We start from the raw sequence: 19,125 nt of genomic DNA, 5'->3' as shown, positions 1-19,125 counted from the left end.
AATTGAAAATGACCCATTTTGGGTCTCGATGTTACACCACTGACAGGCGTTCAGGAGTGCATAGGCTGATCCAAGAGTCATTCTCATTGAGCGAGAATGAAGGTGGTAACTGTTACGCGTGTAGCTAGTGTGGAGTTTCATATATCAATGGACAGTTAAGCAATGATTGAAATGAATTAAGAGATATTAAAGAATTTATAGACCACTTTTTTGAACCAAGAAACATTTTAATGTTGGCAAGGTGTTGAACAGATTGAACAAATAGCACAGATGTGTTTCCAAATCCAAATTGTAATTGATACCTTTTCCTTTGTTTTAATTCTTTTATAAATTGTAGGTTCATTCGACGCGACTTGCTATTATAACTAACTTTCACCATAGTCTTAACCTAACACTCACTAGAATAATCTTACCCTTAATCTTAGCTTAGAATAATAGTCCGGATGGACAAGTGACGTTGCCTGGATAATCGCAGTGCTCCAGTTGCTGGTTCCAGTACTGATTCGGAGGGCAGGAAAGCACGTACAGGTGTCCATAGTAGCATTGGTAGAACTTCGAGCAATCTGCATGGGGAGCAAAGAAGACCTTATCCGGAGGACAATGTGGGGCCCCTCCGTTTGGCGGCGTTGTTGCTGGAGTGGGAGCCGGTGTGGGGACCGTTGTGGGAGCGGGAGTTGGAGCAGGGGTTGGTGAAGGAGGTGAAGTTGGGGTAGGAGTTGGAGATGGAGCAGGAGTAGGAGCTGGGGTTGGAGATGGAGCAGGAGTAGGAGCTGGGGTTGGAGATGGAGCAGGAGTAGTAGCTGGAGTGGGCGTTGGAGATGGAGCGGAAGTAGGAGATGGTCCAGGAGTTGGAACAGGAGTTGAAACAGGTGTGGACGTCGGAGTAACAGTCGGGGTGGTAACTGGCGGCGTGGTAGGGTCATCTGGCGTAGGTGGAGTAGCTATATCCTTAACGCACACAGAATCCGATTCAGGCCGGCAATCATTTGCTATTACATCAAAGATCAATCCATTACCACATTGTGCGGGATGCGGATCTCCTCCTATACATATAATATAGCTCGCACAATCATTTGGATCAGGCCATTTTTCAAAATCTTCGGTTCGACACGGATTTTCCTCTGCTCCCGCAGTAATAATTAAGGCAGTAAAAATCCATAACACTAAAATGGTTTGAGTATTATTGATGGAAAACGGTGAATAATTAGCAAATCTACTTATCATTTTACACTCTGAAGACCTCGTGCTTCCAACTTTATCGAAACTCAAGCTTAAACTGAACCGCCAGAGATATTGGCTAATCATTTTTATGGAGTGATTCATGATTACTACCAATCTTGATAGCATTTAGTGGAAGGGATTCCGAAATCGCTTGTGTGCCATTTTGTTCCAACATGACTTCTAATTTTCTTTATAATTCGTGTAAAGATAAACTTCATCCTTGATTTTATATTGAACGAATATCGTTTGAATTGATTTGGATGAATGATACAACAGTGTTAATAGTCACCGCTTATATATGCACCGCACCATATATGTTCAGAAATCAACATAACACTAATCTGGTCAATAAATTATGGCGTTTAAAATATGATTCAGTATTGTACATGAATATCGCATTCTGCGTAGCAAATAAAACAACAAGACACTCCCGTAGCTGTCGCATCCTGAATGAAAAACGAACGCTAAACTAAGTTAAGGTAACTTAATGACTTTTTCATCTGAACTGTAAAACACAGTAGGAACGTGATTTTTTGCAGAGAATAAAATTTATCGTTTTCTTTTATTCAATTCAATTCGATTTAATTATTCATAGAGTAAATGTGTAGACTATAAATCTCATTACCTGGTTAGCCACAGCACTACTAACTTAGCTTAGCAACTAGGCCACAAAAAAATTAGACTCCGGATTGACACGAGGCGTTGAACGGCCAATCGCAGTACTGTTGTTGCTGATTCCAGTGCAGATTCGACGGACAGGTGAGTACGAACAAGCTTCCAAAGTAGCACTGGAAAAAGCGGTTGCAGTTCGGATGCGGAGCAAAGAAAACTGCCAACGGGGGACAATCCGGAGCTCCCGGTGGATGAGTCGTTGGGGGAGCTACAGTGGGAATGGTAGTAGGAGTTGGAGCGTTGGTAGTGGTTGTGGTTGTGGGTGGTAAAGTTGGGATGGTAGTAGTGGGTGGTACAGTTGGAGAAGTAGTAGGAGCTGTGGGAGTTACCGTGGTGGTAGCGACGGTTGTAGATGGAGTTGGAGCCGTAGGAGCTTCTGTGGTCGAAGGTACGAGTGTAGAAGGAGTTGGAGCAGTAGGAGCTTCTGTAGTAACGGCGGCTGTAGTCGATACCCCAGTGGAATCTGTGGTGGATGCTGTAGTACCGTCAGGAGATGTCCCAGCGGTGGGTGGAGTGACTAAATCTTTCACGCAAACTGCCTCCGATTCTCTGTTGCAGTTGTTAGTAACCACGTCAAAAATTAATCCTTCGCCACATTTTCCAGCAAATGGAAAACCGTTTATGCAGATTATGAAAGCTGTACAATCATCCGGATCAGGCAGTTGCACAAAATCAGGTGTCTTGCATGGATTATCCAATGCTATCGTACCTGTAATCAGTGATGCTATAAACCAGTAAACTGAAAATAGTATACGAATGATTATAGAACAGTACAAATGATCAAACCATCAGCCAACATACTCAACATGTTGTGTCGTAACTAAACTTTCTGCGTGCAACTTTGTTAGAAATCAAATTTAAACTAACTCCACTGAGCCAGAACATAACCACTTATATTGAACGGGGTGGTATCGACATTTGTGGTTCGAGCGGCACGTGGTAGTTATCAATCATGGTTTCTCTTAGTGCAAAGAATTTGCACCATTCGATTTAGTTCTGCAATCAATTCGTGTATCGTAATGTATCTAGTTAGATAGTGATACGATATCAGCATAATTTAGAATGCTTCACTGCTCATTCACGTACACGGAAGCGATTTTACAAAGGCCGTCATTATCTATTCTTGGTTTTGTCAGCTCTAAAAATAATAATTGCGTTAATCATTGTACCTCCATTTAATTTTTATATCATACGATTTTGAAGGTCAACAAAACTTCGGGAATGTTAATTGAAATTTATAATAAATTGGTTTACATTAAACATAGTTGTTTAATTCACCAAAATTAAAAACAAAAAGAAACATAATAGATTTTCTTTCACATTTTTTCAAAATTACTGCTTTTCTTAGACCTCCCCTATTTCGCAAAAAACTTGAACTGAAATAAATTTAGAATATAGTGGATAGTCGTAACAGAAAGAACTAACTAAGCTTTCGATGCTAGAATGTTACTGGGAATATTTACAGCCTTGGCATCTTAAGCCAACTGCATATTTGTACCTATCAGTAATTCCCTCCGCCTTCCTACCACCTTCACAGTTTAATTAGATGTTGCTCTCTTGATTGCACCGTGGACCCCCGTTTGTTTGACCATTTTTAATCTGAACGCTTTATAATTTGAACCCCGCTGGTTTGCACGACGTGCAAATTCAAAATGGTTCATATGTCATTCTCAACATGACATCATTTGTTTATGCAGACAATGCACATAAACACGATTTGGTTGTGCTGACCTAGCGTGATTAATCGGTTTCACATTTCGTTTTCCTAACGATTAAGATAGAAATCCGATCGGAAAATACAATATTCGCAGTTGCAACTGCCAACTAAAATTAACCACCAAAACAATATTAAAGAGCAGGGCGGCCAGTTCACACAGGTTTCAGCATATTTCGGGTTACCAGTTGTTCAAATTAAAAAGTAACCCCGTTAGTTTGCATGAGGAATCGTTCAAACGAACGGGAGTCCACTGTATAAGGTCATCCAATCATTACACAGGTTTTGTGCAAAAAATATACATAAAATCTGGACTACTCGTGTACAAAGTTTGGAAGGCACAATGCATCATTTACAATGCAGCAAGATTTTGTATGGCACTTCCTGTACAGATTGCTTGCGCGAGTGTTGCCTACGGTGTACTGTGTGTCATTCCGGTTCGGTGCCTCCCTACTTTGTCAGTATTTTCTATACAAAACAATCCGAAAGTTTCATTTAGTGCGTTTTAAATAGTTGTAATATCTGTGAAAGGTGCATGTTTCATCCTATCAAACATGTAGGTAAATCTTAATCCAAATCAGAAATGTTTTGTTAATTATATATTTCAGGTAGAACTACTCAATAACGAGCTATGCTTGTTTGCTCTCTTGTTTATCATTCCACGTACGAAGGTTGTTTCACACAAGCTTATCTGAAACTAATCTCAGCATTTTACTGGCAAAGCTCAGAAAACGAATTGGTCTGCGCTCTATCTGTTCTTCTTTGTAAAAGTGGACCTTCTCTGAAAAGGAATGGAGAATTTATTTTCTTTTGCATTGCTTTGCTGCTTTACCCTCCTCCCGAATGAGCTCAGTTTGGTTTCATCTTTTCTTTCTGCCGGAGCACTACCCAATGCTTGGTCCGAAGGTCACGAAGCAAATCCATTCGGTCCATATAGTTGCCTGTCCGATATTCCCTTTGGCATACGGAGCAAATAGTCTCTAGTCTCCAGTGTGTGAAGAAAAGATTAACTCTGCTTCTAGTTATACTCTATCCACTGGCATGTTCAGGCTTCTCTAAAAACTTAATGTATAACTGAATAATTTCAGTTATTTCAGCAACTGGGAAGTTCGGAATTGTCATTCCTATAGCCCGGTATTCTAACGATCAGGGCTTCGACCGATCCTCTTTTTCTACCGCAGTCACATCAACGTACATTCAAGTTCACACCGTCCATTTAGTGATGGAATACGAACGCTATGCATAACACAACTGGCAGTTTGCTCAGTCAAACGCCGATTGAACGCAGTAGAACGAATGCGTTCAATGCCTTTTTGACATTTTTGTTTCGATCAAGTTGCCTTTACCGTTTGGAGCAGCGAATGACTGCAAATGTGGCTATGTGGCGCTATCATATATTCAACCTACTACAAAAAAATAACCACTACATGTGCATGGAAGAAGTCAGTCGGACTCCGTCCAATACAAACGAACATTTTGCTTGCATCGGACCGACGTCCGGGTTAAGGTGAGTTAAAATAGGTGATATAGTTTTCACAGTTTGTAGAACAGAAGTGCGCGGAGCGTTTGGCTAGCAACCATCGACGTAGTTTATCACATTCAATAGTTTTTGCTTTGAAAATTGCGATTTAATTTAATTTGACAAACTATTACTGTGAGCAGCGGATTTGGAGACAAAAAGAGAAACGAAAAAATACGTCATCTTACGCCTCCAGACAGTTTGCAGTTCAGATACTTCAGATGAATGCGCAAAGCGGGGCAAAGCGGGAGTACGACTGTTTGCTTTTGCAGAGAGGCCGCATGAATTGTAAGACGGCAGCAGCGCAAGCGGCAGATCGACTGGATTCAAAAAACAGTCAAATGATCGTTCAAAAAGCGGAGGTTGAATGCGGAAAGTATCGCATTCACGGCAGTCACATTCAACTTGCGATCCCTTTTCAAGCCCTGCTTACGATAACTAAATTAATTGTATAAAAATAGAATAAGTCTCTAGCCCGATTTTAACTTTAATGTCAGGTCCAATCAACGGCCTTATTTAAGTTAGATTTCGAATTTAAATTCAAGTACAATGTTTTGTCCAACCGCAAGTTTAATTTTAGCTTCAGTGGAATTCCAAGCCACCTTTCAATTCTATTTTAAAGTCCAGTCCAATTTTAAGTCCTATTTAATTTCACATTTTAAGTCCAACTTAAAACTTTGTTCATCGACTGAAAGATCTTTGTTGCCAGAATTCCGAGATATACCGAGATAAAGTGAACTGTTTCACAGGCGTTGTACAAAATACAACCGCGCGAGTAACCATGGGTTAAGTCCAATTTCAAGTCCAGTTTGAAGTCTTATCCAATCTAAATTCCAATTTTGTGTTTAATTTCAAATCCTTTGAACTTCAATACGGGTGGGCTAAGACCAAAGCAAATGTCTTAGTCCCGTCTTCTCTATAAAAGTTGCATAAAAAAAGTCTTCATGGTGGAATTTTGAAGTTCTTCACCGAATCGGTTGGTATTTTTAAGATCCAACGTATTGTAATCCTACGCTTACATAATAATTTTTAGGTTAAAACATGCTTTTGAAAGGTCGGTATCCAATCGTCTGCTTATCTCTGGACACCAGTGACTCTATCTGCGCAAGATGAAACCCGTATTCGGGCATCATTCGGAGGCAGAGCAAAGGATTAAATAGAAAACGAAGATGGCTCTGTCTCGTTATGGTTAAGATGAGCAAAAACAAGCCTGGTTTCACAACTGCTAGTTCGTTTATGCATGTGTGTCTGTGTTTATGAATACGAGAAATGTGCGAAGAATTACGAATTATTATAAAAATATAAAAATTTCTGTTCGAAAATTTGGTTATTCCGTCAAGAAATGAATCAGTTATATCCGTCAAAAACGTTCTAATTTTTATGCTGATTTATTTCAATAAATCCTAAGTAAAAAACAAACGGCTGTGCCTTGTCAAATAAGTACGTTTGAATATTTTGTTAGTTGATTTCATCCTAAATTCATATGAAATCTGAAAAAACGGCAACCCACTGTACAACAACTCATTACCAGCTAGATTAGCTTCATCAATGGGACCACCTGTGATCAACATTCTCATCAATCTAATTTTAAAATATTTTATCAGTATTTTATCGCAGTTGTGAGGCACACGTTACACGTGTGCTTTTCTTAAATATATCAATCAGTAAACAGTTAGGTACATTACTTTTGACGTCGGGTTATGTTTCCCTTTTGCTTTGCAAAACCACCGTCCACTTCCCATTCAGAGAAGTTCATTTTCGCTGACACTCCAACATCGATACATTCAACGGAATGACGCCCGCTTGTGGGGGCAATTAATTTTGGATTATGATTTGGCGGGTAATGAAAAACAGAATTATTAGTGTTTGTTAGCAGGATTTCATAAAACAAAAAGTGATTTTTTTTTATTTTCTTTAGTCTGCTATAGATTGCGACCTCACTTGCAAACCGACAAACAATGCGAATGCCATTGGTATCTCTTATCACTTCGCGATCATTTACGAGTAAATAACGCATGTTGAATTCTGCTTTACATTCAGTGGGGTATGATTTTCTTTTAAAAATCAATGCAAAGAACAAGCAGAACATTTCTATAAGTCGTTGCTTTCTGATTCATGATCGATGGGAAAGTGCACCTGCAATTGCTATTTCCGAAAATGTTCAGTTGCTGATAGACCAGTTGAGATCATTTATCTATGATTGTGGAAACACGTCACGAATAGAAATGCTTACCGACTACAGAGCTTACAGTCTACTTTTTCTATCAAACATTTTGCAAAGCTTCGCGTTGTGGTATTTAATTCGCCCACACTACGTTGGTCCAGCGAGACAAGTGATGACATAAAACAATTGATAAAAAATACATGATATGTCTGTTGAGTGATGGATTATGTCTACTGATGGGGTCGTGTTAAAAGTGATTTCGCAATACAAAATTGCTGGCAGTGCACAAAATTTGGTGAAACGGTGCAGAACGGTATCCGCGTGTTTCAGCAGTTTTACAATGACAAGTGCGTTCAGTAAAATTGCTTATTCTTGGATGGTGGTACTAATTATTGTTTGTTTTGTGTAGAAAACTGGAAAAGTCTCCACTTGGTGGTGTCATTGTTAGTACTGTTCGTCTGTATCGTGAAGGTAACTGAAGGTAATCCATGCCAGAGCAATCAGGGAACAGGAAATATTCCGAATCCGGACGATTGTACCAAATACTACCTCTGCGTAGATGAACATGCCTTCCCGATGCAGTGCAGCGATGGTTTGATCTTCGATATGATCACCAACGCCTGCAACCGAGAAGCGGACTCCGTGTGCATTCAGGACATCGGAACTCCTCCGACTGCGGCTCCAGCTCTACACCAATAGCGAAGATTCTTTGAATGTTACGTCAACTTTATAAACTCAAACAAATTACTTTTATTCAGTGGTCCGTGAAATAAACAAAAATTGTTTTTTAATCAATTTTTGCTGTTTTTCCAAACCAAACAGTACCCGCTCGATTTCCCAATCGCTGGAAATACCTTCGGTTCGATTGTTTATTTTGACGGCGTACTACGTAAACAGTTTCCTTCAGGTTGAATGCACGCCCACCGGAAAACCTGACCCAGTCCGTTCGCCAACCACTGCTGTCTTCTGGCAGCAAGCTGCAGGTACTCAGTCAAAGCGTCTCGGTATCGAAAGTGACTCACCGTTTGCTGGCACCATTGTCCGTTTTATAATTAAACTAAAAACAAGTTCGCTTGCTTTGCCATGGTGACGGACGACGCTTGGTGCTATATGGCAGCGGAGCGGAGACGGTTTCGCTGTTTACCTTGCTGTTTACTCGCTTACTAGATAGAATGAGTGCCAATGTCAACCTCGATCGGAAACTCAGCAGCTGGTGGCAGCGGAATGCGTCGGGTTGCAGTGGGTCACTCACATCACCACCAGCCCGCCCTACCCTGGTGGGGGGTTGGGAATGGGAGATAAATTTCCTCATTGCTTGTTTATGTGTGTTGGTGGTATTTTTCAATACAGTTTGCTAACAGGATTGCGAAATTACATTCTAGGTTACCCAAGTTGAATAAAGGAATGTTAACTGTTGCACTTTTCTGAACAACAATCAAAAATTATTCACAAAACTTTTAATAAACAAGTTTGCAAAGAAACTTTTCCGCTTACATAAATTGTGCCAAAGTACCATTGTTAAGCGTCTTAGTAAAATCTGTAGACTGAGAAAGTTTTCCATTTAATTCTATTTTTTTTCTTATCTTCATTATCTGGCAGAGGCACATTTCGCCTCACACTTGCAGACTTAATCTGTATCTGTGCCGAACACGAAATTTTGCAAGTCGATTGGACACTGACAAAGGCAGAAATTTAAAAGTTTTTGTCTTTCGTCAATAAGGAAAATTTATTGGCTTTAAATATAGAAAAAATCAATTCTATGGTGTGTGGTTTTCTACTATAATAAAACATATGTGCTTGACGATTGACTTTATCAGTATTTTTATTTACATTTTCTATTACTAAGAGAAAAAATAAAATTTACCTTCGACTTAAACTGATAATTATCAAAAACGTAACAACATAAAAAGAACATTTTATAATATTGGAATAGAATAATGCAGCATGCAGGCAATTCCATAAAAACATTAAGTTATCAGATATTATCAAAACACTTTCAGAAGAATGTTTTGGTATGAAACCTTGAGTTAGGGTAGGACTAGAAATTACAATAGAAATTGGACCTCAAATTGAACTTGATATAGGGCATCAGAGAAGACTTTAATTTGGACTTTTTGGGCCTCAAATTACACTGGAAGTTGGACTTTTTTATTTTTATTTTAATGAATTAAAATTTTTATTTTAAATTGAACTTGAAATTAAATTTAAAGTTGGAATTGAATTACACTTAGAATAAAAATTGGATTTGAAATTAAGCTTAAGCTTGAAATTGGACGTAAATTGGACTGAAATTAAACATGAGATTGGACTAGACATTACATTTGAGGCCACTGGGTTCAAAAATGTGACTGCGACAGTCATGAAGACTGTCTTTTGTAGCTGTTAAATTTGACTTGAAATTAAACCTAAAATTTTAAACTAAGTTAGACTTGAAATTGGGCTTTAAATCGGAAATTGTACTTGATATTGGACGTTAAATTAGACTTGAACTTGAATATGAACACAAAATTAGACACGAACTTTTACTTGCAATCAGGATTGTCATTTTTTGTCTTACTCTCACACACGATTCACTTCTTTTCTGTTTTTTCTCTTTTCCAGTTCCGTTTTCCACTTTTTATTTCGTTATTTCTTTTGATCCGCGCCGTCTTCTAGATTTTTGTTCTCGCTTTTCATCTTTTCTCTTTTTCTTCTTTTTCTTTTATTTTTCTTCTTTTTCTCTTATTTTTCCTTTTTTTTCTGATCCGTGTTTTTTACTTCATTGTTTCGTTTTTTTTCATATTTTCAGTTCTGTTGTTCTTCTTATTTTTAACTTATTTTTAAATTTTCTTTCCCGTTTTTCGTCTTTTCTCTTCCTTTTTCTTTCTTCGTTTCTAGTTTCGTCTTTTCCGACTCTTTAAATCTCCTATCCTTTTCGATTTTCGATATCCTTTTCGCCTGTTTCGTTTTTTCTCTCTTACTATGCTCGGTTTTTTCTTTTCTCTCAAGTTTATTCTGTTTTGGCTCCTTTCCACTATTTCCCCTCCATTCCCAAAAAAAATCCTTCTTCATTACTTTCCCTTACCGTCCCTTCATTAATTGTAGAACCATCGTCTCAAAAAAATATCCCGTTTTTGTTCTCCGGTTTACGATTTAATGTCATCTTCGCTTATTTGATATTTTCAGTCCAAGATTTTCAGTTCATCTTATTTTTGATTTGTCACATCAAACGTTCACTCTTTCCGGAAAAGAAGAAGTGCCTATACCTATACCTATAGTCGATAAAAAAAGGAAAAAACTTGAAATTTTACTTCAAACCCGATATGCACACGAAATTACTTTCTTCTTTCCTGTACCGTTTTCTTGGTTTTTACACTCACATTTCATCCATTTTTCCTCTTTTTCTTTTTTTCTGTCACGTATTTCCTGTTCTATTGTTCTGTTTTTATTCGATTTCTGTTCCATTGTTCTTATTTTTAGTTTTGTTTTCTCTTGTTTTCAGTCTTTTCTCTTTTTTTGTCGTTTCCAGTTTTCGTATTTTTCCAAATCTTTTTATATCCTTTTCTACGTTTTGCGTCGTTTTCCTTTTTTGGATGCGCCGTTTTTCCATCTTTTCTGCCTTTCTACTCTGTTCTTGCTTCTTCGGTTTTTCTTTCAATCTCTTGTTTTTCGTGTTTTCTTTTCCATTTTTCCTGTAAATATTTTCTTCTTTTTCTGTGCCACTTTTCCGGTTTTTGTCCCATATTTCTCCACTTATATCCCGTTTGACCGCGTTTTCTCATTTCTTCTTTCGGTTTTCTTTTTCTCTCTCGTTATTCTTCTTTTCCATTTTGGTTTCTTTTGTTTTTTGCTCGGTACTCCCTTTCTTGTCAGGTTTTTTTCTTTTTTCTCTCATTTTTCCTGTTTACTTCCCACTGTTTCCTCTTTCTTTTCTTTACTCTTATTTTCCTGTATCGTTTTTTCCCTTTTCCTGAGTCTTAGATTTCCTTTGTTCCGTTTTTCGACTTTTTTCTTCTGTTTTCCCCGTTTTCTTCGCTTTTCCTGTTCCGTTCTTTGTCATTTTCTGCCCTGTTTTGATTTTTTCGGTCTCGTTTTTAACTCTTTTTTAACCCGTTTTTAGTTTATCCTCGTTATTATGTCCTGCTTTATCCCTTTGTCTTCTGTTTTCTTTTTTCTGCTTATTTTCTTTCTTTTCTGTCCTGTCTTTTCCCTTTTCTGTTTTCGCTTCCATAGTCTTGCTCTCGTATTATCTCCTTTTTTCTTCCCTTTCTATACCGTTTTTTACTCTTTTTTGGTTTGTTTTATTTTTCTTTCTAGTTCGGCCTCATTTTCTTCGTTTTCTTTAGGGTTCTTCCTTCTTTTCTCATCTTTTTCTGTCCAGTCTCCTTGTTTTCTCACTTCTCTCTCCCGTTTTTATCTTTTGCGCTTTGTGTTCTTTTTTCACGTCCCGTTTTTCCTCCTATTTTATCACGTTATTCTTTCGTTTTTCATGCCATTGTTTATGCTTTTCACTCTCGCATTTTTCCTATTTTCTGACCTGTCAATCCAATTTTTGTCAAAAATCATTAGTAACTGATACCCAAGAAAAAAATATTTCGAAATAATTCTTACATTTGACGCAAACTGACTATAATAACATAAAAAGAGCATTTTGATGCATTGGAATAGAATTACACAGAATGCAGGCTCTAACCTATGCGTCATTGAGAAGACCAAGATCGAAAAGATCTATAACTGCAAATGGGTGTAAATATCAGGGTGAATAGAATGTTCAAATGTCAAACTTTTCACAGAAGGTATTGTTTGAAGGTAAATTGTTTGTCTAATATAAGTGAACTACGCACTGCTTTTGTCACTTCAAAAGTTTAGTTGTTGTAGATAGCAAACCTAAGTTGTCCAAAAAATTGTAGCAGAGCATAATTCGAACGTCCTTGCGTCTTTTAATATTAATACGCAACTTAGAAGTACGAATTAGCTTTAATATGTGGGAACTATTCAATTTATGGACAGTAAAAAGTTTTTTGTTCGTATGTGATATTGCCAGCAAATGCACCGATCATAGTTAGAACTAAGTAAGAGTGTCCTCATGTGGTAGACGAAGATGAAAATGACGTCACTCCGAAAAATTAAAAAAAACAGTGCCATTTGACCATTCGAATACAACACACGATCCAGCCATTGAGTTTTCCTCCCGAAACGTTTTGCCCACCGGTTATCCGACCCACCCACAATGCGAGAACCATCAGCAGAGCTAGAACGTTCACAGCAAAGTGGAAAATGGAAAACCCCGTCACTCACGGTCGGTCTGTCACTGCGTGGGTCTATTTTCCGATGCGCTTGAACCACTCACACCGATGCCCGTCAATTGGGGCGATATTCATCCATACGAGAGCTTCGTAGTAAATAAAGGTCAGCTCGTGGAAAATCCACCGCGTTGGTTAAGTATAGTACAGTAGACCATTCAGATGTGCACGCTGATGAACCATCATAATATCATCTATACCTTCATGCCTCCCGTGCCGTAAGAGGGTGTTTGTGATATTGCGAATTTTTCGTATGTTATTTCCCGTGGTGGCACAGCAGCGTCTCAGTTCTAGCTCACTCCACTCGTCACGTATCCAAACGGGAATATCGGCGGACGGGAAGAGCGAGAGCGCGTTCAGTCGCTTGCCAGAAGTGCTTTCCGTCGGAGCCGCATTTCGACGATCGTCGGACATTTACGTGGGATTTGAGCGTGCGGAAAATCGCGATTCGGCGATTCAGCTCAGGCCCGTGATACGTGCAGTTCCTGTCCAGGCCTCGTTGCTTTCGTTCGACCGTGAGCGGGGTTCGGAAGCAAAGCCCAATTGTGCACAGCAAACAGGTGGAAAAATTGCACTGTGTTGTGATAAAAGTGCCAGCCAAGGGTGAATGATTTTGGCGATTGATACCGTCGAGTGTAGGTTCCCGCGGATTCAACCGAATTCCAGCCAAATCCACCAGTGTTCGCGATAGCAAAACTTATTATTCAGAAAAATGTCGTGGAGATATGCGGTAGGTTTCAATTTAATGTGATTAAATTTTTCATATCAAGGTTATAGTTATGTCGTCCCACTAAAACTGATACTGGTTTGACGTGACTACAATGCAACTGGTTTAGTCGCAAAAAACGAAAAACGTATAAAACAAATCGGATTGGAAGATAGGTTCATCAGATTATTCGCTAATTCGATGCTAGACGTATGTAAATTAAACAGGGCAACTGATTGACCATGCAGGGATCGAAATGGAGACGCAGCGTCACCCACGTTCGGTGCTGGCCAGCCAAATCTGCTGGCAAAACATCAACGTCGCGTCGAGTCACGTTTTCGATCAAATGTTCAATCGCTCAATCTGCATTAGCTTATCACACGGCTCGCATCGCATCACTTAGGTACCGACTACCGAGGCGTAGGTATCGATAAAAACCCGGTGGGCAGGTCTGTTGCAGCTGGATGATCACTTGCGCTCTTTTTGCTTGTATTATTTACGCTTGATTTGGTTCTGTTGATTCGTTAAACTACTCTAGTAAACTTAACGTAAGTAAGCAGCCGTTTGGGTCGATATTTGTCGCTGCGGTAGGCGTAAACAATGTTATGCGGAATGTTGGCGCACGTGCAACCTCTTTTGGCAAAAGGTCAGCGCGGTTAATTCCGCTGCAACCGTTGAGGGTGAATAATTGGCTTCGCAGTCATTTAAATTCTTGCACTTAAAAGTGCATTCACAAGACGGGAGTTCAACTGTTTTAAATGTATACTGCGCTTAGTTGTAACACGCAAGGTTGCGTTTTTGGTGAAGGAGGTAACGACAAATACTTTATCATAAATTATTTTTGTTGTTGGTACTTAATTTCTTTAAAACCATGCTTCCTCTTGGTGGTTTCGAATGTATTTACCGAGTATTGGGATCCAAACACCATAAACACAATTTCAAATAAGATGAGATAAGAAGAAAACAACGTTGTAAACAGTATTTCTTTAACTAGTTTCACATCTTAAGCGATGCATTCAAGCCTATTTACATTAACCGTCAGATGAATATTAACGGAAAGTCGCCGAATCGCCGAACATCAACATGTTGGTTGCATGCGTTTGTACTGCAATGCGCATTCACACGAGTACGTTGATGTTCCGTGATGTGACGCTACCCACTGGTGTGAATGCACACTTCGAATCGTTGCCGACGTTACGTTCTGTTGCCGATCGCTGACGGTTGATCTGAATTGACCTTTAGTCGCTAAAGGCAGTACGACGAAAGAGATATTTATATTCACCTGTTTCAAAAACCAATCTAATTGTCGATGAAAATTACAAGACAATTTTCAGATCACAAATCCAAAAACTAATCGACTTGGCAACAAAGTTTTGGATAACAATAGATATCCAGCTAGCATGTCTAGCAGAAATCGAACGTCTGTGCCTTTTTGTTTTATTCTATCTCGTCACGTCATACACAATAGAGATATGTTCAGTATCTTTTTAGCAAATATCATTCGCACGATTCGCATGGTACCATACTGCGATATTAGGCGGTCGTAAGAATCAACTACTTGTGTAACTCATTTTTCCTAACTCGCTATGCAAAAAACTCAAATATTCAAGCCAAATACTTGAGCTTATGGGACTAGGTGGATCAGATCACAATTCAGTATCTTTACCAACTAAGTATTGGAATTTTTAAAACAAGCAATACCAGACTCCAGCATGCCCTCTACAGTGATTCTAGAATGGCTCACCATGCCATCAATTAGTTCTCCATAGACAGGAATATACACGTTGTCCCGCTTAGGAATTTGACAACCGACAAACTCATTTGCTTGTTGGAGTTCCTAGGAAGCAGTGTTGCTAAACCCGCGCTCTCGCTCGTCATTTTAACGCAAACCTTCGATACCGATCGCTCGCGAGGGCCCGCACGCTTATTCGCGTGTGTAAGAGAAGAAGACGTAAAAGCTTTTCCTCACGTTTTCTCAAATTCGAGAATGCTAAGACAAATACATACATCTGTCATTCGTAGAACAAACCTTCAACAACAATGAATAACAATGATGAAGCAGAAACTACCGCCGACTTATGTGAACTTTTCCACAAACAGTTTAGCGCCAACCTCCAACCTTCAACATATATTCAATGCATGTTTGAAGTTAAACAGGTCTGCAATTTGAGGTACTGATGGAATTCCGTCAAATGTACTAAACAGTTTTACTTCGATCACTGGCACTTCACTGACCACAGGATTATCCGAATGCCAAATCCGGCCAAACCAGCGTCTCGTGCTCCGTGAAATCACAAGAAGAGCAGCAGGAGATTCTGAAGGCACTCGTCCTGTTAGATTTTTCCGTTGGTGGTTCCAGTCGTGATGTATAGCTGACTCATCTTGCCACACTGCCTGGCAAGGTCTGCCAAAACAAAAACTTTTGGGCGCTTGGTCATCTGGGTCTTCTTGAATGATTTCACCACCCGGCCCACCGTTGCGTTTGTCGACTGATGACTGATTACCAGATGTTTCCTTTGTAGCGACCCTGCCCGCTACTTATCCCCATTTAGATCTTGCCCGGATCCGGATGATGAAATCCCGGACGAGTCAGGGCGAAATAATTTCAATCACGCCATCGAGCCGCGTTGAACCGAAACTAGAACGGTCAACATCCGGCATAAATTATTGGGAAAAAAATTTCCTAGAACGCAAACATTTCGCCTTCTGGAAATTGAAATTAAACATCAGCCATAAAAGCGCTGATTTTGCACACCTTTATGGTTGACGAAATTAAACACGTTATTTCGAAATCGCACCATAGCCGCGGGGAATCGGAGTCTAAGGGTTGCACCGCATGGCGCGACAGTTAAGCCATAAGAGACGAGAGACGTTTCTGCTTTCTTAAAACTTCTTTATCAGGATTCTCCTACCTAGCGTTTCCGAGCGACCTGAATGGTATAGGTGTTAGAATAAGATTTTTTTTTGTATGGGCTTATCACTTTGACCACATTATTGATCTATTGTAATATTGCCCGGGTGTATGCTGTATTCTGCTTGCATTTCTGTGCTTTATCGTTATTGAGTCAACGATAAGCTTATATTTTCTTTTATGCGTGCTTATGTGTATGAGGGTTTTACCCTTGCTTCGATGCATGTCCTACTATACCAAACCTGTTTCGCCTCGTTATAGTTAGTACTGGTGAATCTTCACGAGGTTCAAAACCATTACCTCAATAGGTCTTCATACCAGTATACTAACCATAAGAAGCGTCTTGGGGATAATGTAGAACTCAGCATGAAGGAAGGGTGATGAGGGGCTTGAGAATAAACCCATACTAAAGTCACTTTGACATCGAATGGCCAAATTCTATTAAGATTCGAACCCATGACCATTCGCTTGTCAAAGCAGACTCGGTAACCTTGCGGCTACAGAGCCCCTTTAGAATAAGATAGCGTGAGTGTTAGGGACCATGTGTAGGGAAGATATTAGTGAGATTAAATGTAGCCAACCTTTTGAGCATAAACTACGCATAAGCTAAAACACAGTTGAGGGGGAGTATATGTACAGACATTGTATTAACTCAAAATGAATCATTTTGAGTTTCGATAAAGTGATTTTTTACAGCACTGGTCGTGATCTTGGACCTGTTGGGACGGGGAGCTTCTGTCACTTTTTTGCAAAAAAACACGTGCGAACTTTGATGATAAAAATACAAATTGTAAAACTACGGATTTTTTTCAGTAAAGTTTGGCAACACATGCTCGGAAGAAGTCCAGTCGGGAAGTCCAATCTTTGATCACTGTTTACAGAAATTAAGGATGTACACATTGTATATGTCAGTGATAATGTGGCGAATATTGTCTTCCAATGCGTCAATCATCCTATCGGCCTTGTCCGGAGAGTTCACATAATACCACAAAAAAAGTCTTTTTTACGAGTAGGGAAATCTGCTGAGCACCTTAGAAGATATGGTACTATCAGACACCTGAGAAGACAACTCAGGGAGTGTGGTTTGGTATGTCGACCTCTCTAATGGGGCGTGAGGATCTGAACCCACTAAAACCCTACTCGAGTCTCCAGCCTCAATCCCCCTGGCACCACCTTATCGGTATTACTTCAGGGAAGGGCTATTGTGCTTAACGCACTCTCTTAGATAACTACTGGACTGGGCCTAACTACTTACTTACTTACTTATGTGTCCATGTCCGCCGGTCCGGCAGAACAAAGGGATGAAATCAGAGATCTCCACTGCTGACGGTTACCCGCCATGGCTTTTACCTGTCGCCAGGATAGGTTCTCGTCTACAGCCCGGATGTCGTTGGCTAAGCTCCGTCTCCATGAGCCTCTGGGTCTGCCTCTTCTACGCTGTCCTTGTGGATTCCAGTCGAGTGCTGCTCTGCAAACCTCGTTCGCTCCTTTCCTCAAGGTGTGTCCGATCCACTTCCACCTACGCTCACGAATTTCTGTGGCTATCGGCCGTTGATGACACCGACGATGGAGTTCCTCATTGGATATCCAATTATCAGGCCACCAGGCACGAATAATATATCGCAGGCACCGGTTAATGAATACCTGCAGTTTTTGCGTTGTCTCCGCTGAGACGCACCACGTTTCGCAGGCATACAGCAGTACGGATTTAACGTTTGAATTAAAGATTCGGGTTTTCGTACGTAGAGTGATCTGGTTTGAGCGCCAAATGTTTCGCAGACCTGCAAAGGCACCCCTGGCCTTCCTGATCCGTGTGGCTATATCAGTCTTGGTACCACCATCGGGCGTTGTTTGGCTACCAAGATATTGAAAGACGGCTACCTGCTCAACTTGTTGTCCCGCTACTGTAAAGTTGGTGGAATTGTCAGTGTTCACTACCATAGACTTAGTTTTCGCTACATTGACTGTGAGACCTGCTGCCTGGGAGCTCTCGGAGAGGTCGTCTAACTTGCTCTGCATATCGTTTCGGCGTTGTGCGAGCAAGACAATGTCGTCGGCTAGGTCGAGGTCATTTAGCTGCTCCATCGTTAGAGGATTCCAAGGCAATCCTCGATTTGGTCTACTGTCAATTGCTCCAACTAATATCTCATCCATAACGATGAGAAACAGAAGCGGTGATAAAATGCAGCCCTGTCTCACGCCAGCAGTAACCCTTATGGGGTCGGACAAGACGCCGTCGTGCAAAACCTTGCACGAGAACGCCTCGTACTGAGCCTCGATGAGATGGACTAGCTTATCTGGAACTCCTCTACGCCTAAGTGCGCCCCAGATGTTTTCGTGATTGAGTCGGTCGAACGCCTTTTCGAAGTCAACGAACACCAGCAGAAGAGAGTCCTGGAATTCGTTGATCTGCTCCAATATAATGCGGAGCGTTGTGATATGGTCTACACATGATCGGCCAGCACGGAATCCAGCTTGCTGCCGCCGGAGAGTAGCGTCCATCTTCTCCTGGATCCGGTTGAGGATTACCTTACAGAGTACTTTGAGAGTAATACAGAGCAACGTGATGCCACGCCAGTTACCGCATTCAGTTAGGTCTCCTTTCTTAGGGACTTTGACCAATATGCCCTGCATCCAGTCCACCGGAAAAGTTGCGGTTTCCCAAATATTGCTGAAAAGCTGATGCATCATCTGGGCTGACAAAGATGGGTCAGCTTTGAGCATTTCGGCTGAAATACGATCTATCCCTGGCGCTCTATTGGATTTCATACTCTTGGTGGCTGCTACAATTTCATCCAGCGATGGCGCCTCCGAGTTCACGCGATTTATTCGACGAACTGTAGGCGTCGTACGCTGCTGGTTTTGTTGGTCTCTGACATTTGAAACTCGGAAGAGTTGTTCAAAATGTTCAGTCCATCGCTTAAGCTGTTCTGTAC

At 40.4% G+C, this 19,125-nt stretch overlaps 3 protein-coding genes across 5 annotated transcripts in view; 2 read left to right on the top strand and 1 right to left on the bottom strand.

Annotated features, from left to right (window-relative positions):
* LOC128740265 (dual specificity protein phosphatase 3) overlaps positions 1-19,125 on the top strand; it is an 84,602-nt gene that overhangs the window by 21,772 nt on the left and 43,705 nt on the right. The window contains exon 1 of one of the 3 annotated variants that reach the window (XM_053835801.1): positions 12,791-13,302. The exons of 1 other annotated variant lie outside the window; for it this stretch is intronic. In XM_053835801.1, the coding sequence (XP_053691776.1) occupies positions 13,285-13,302 (18 nt within the window). In that variant the 5' untranslated portion in view covers positions 12,791-13,284. Of the gene's footprint in view, positions 1-12,790; positions 13,303-19,125 lie in introns of those variants that run through there. One more of the 3 variants, XM_053835802.1, reaches the window with a different exon arrangement.
* LOC128741088 (mucin-2-like) lies at positions 427-2,701 on the bottom strand. Its single transcript, XM_053836663.1, has 3 exons — positions 2,695-2,701; positions 1,916-2,632; positions 427-1,163 (listed from the first exon to the last, which is right to left on the bottom strand). Exons 1-3 carry the CDS (start codon positions 2,699-2,701, stop codon positions 427-429), a joined length of 1,461 nt encoding a protein of 486 aa, XP_053692638.1.
* LOC128740266 (uncharacterized) lies at positions 7,337-8,049 on the top strand. Its single transcript, XM_053835805.1, has 2 exons — positions 7,337-7,637; positions 7,700-8,049. The coding sequence occupies exons 1-2, from the start codon at positions 7,517-7,519 to the stop codon at positions 7,987-7,989; spliced, it is 411 nt and encodes a 136-aa protein (XP_053691780.1). The 5' UTR covers positions 7,337-7,516; the 3' UTR covers positions 7,990-8,049.

This window comes from Sabethes cyaneus, chromosome 3 (assembly GCF_943734655.1).
Source record: "Sabethes cyaneus chromosome 3, idSabCyanKW18_F2, whole genome shotgun sequence".
Taxonomy (NCBI): Eukaryota; Metazoa; Arthropoda; class Insecta; order Diptera; family Culicidae; genus Sabethes; species Sabethes cyaneus.
The sequence above is the reverse complement of the archived record's forward strand: the minus strand, read 5'-3'. Positions and strand labels throughout refer to the sequence as shown.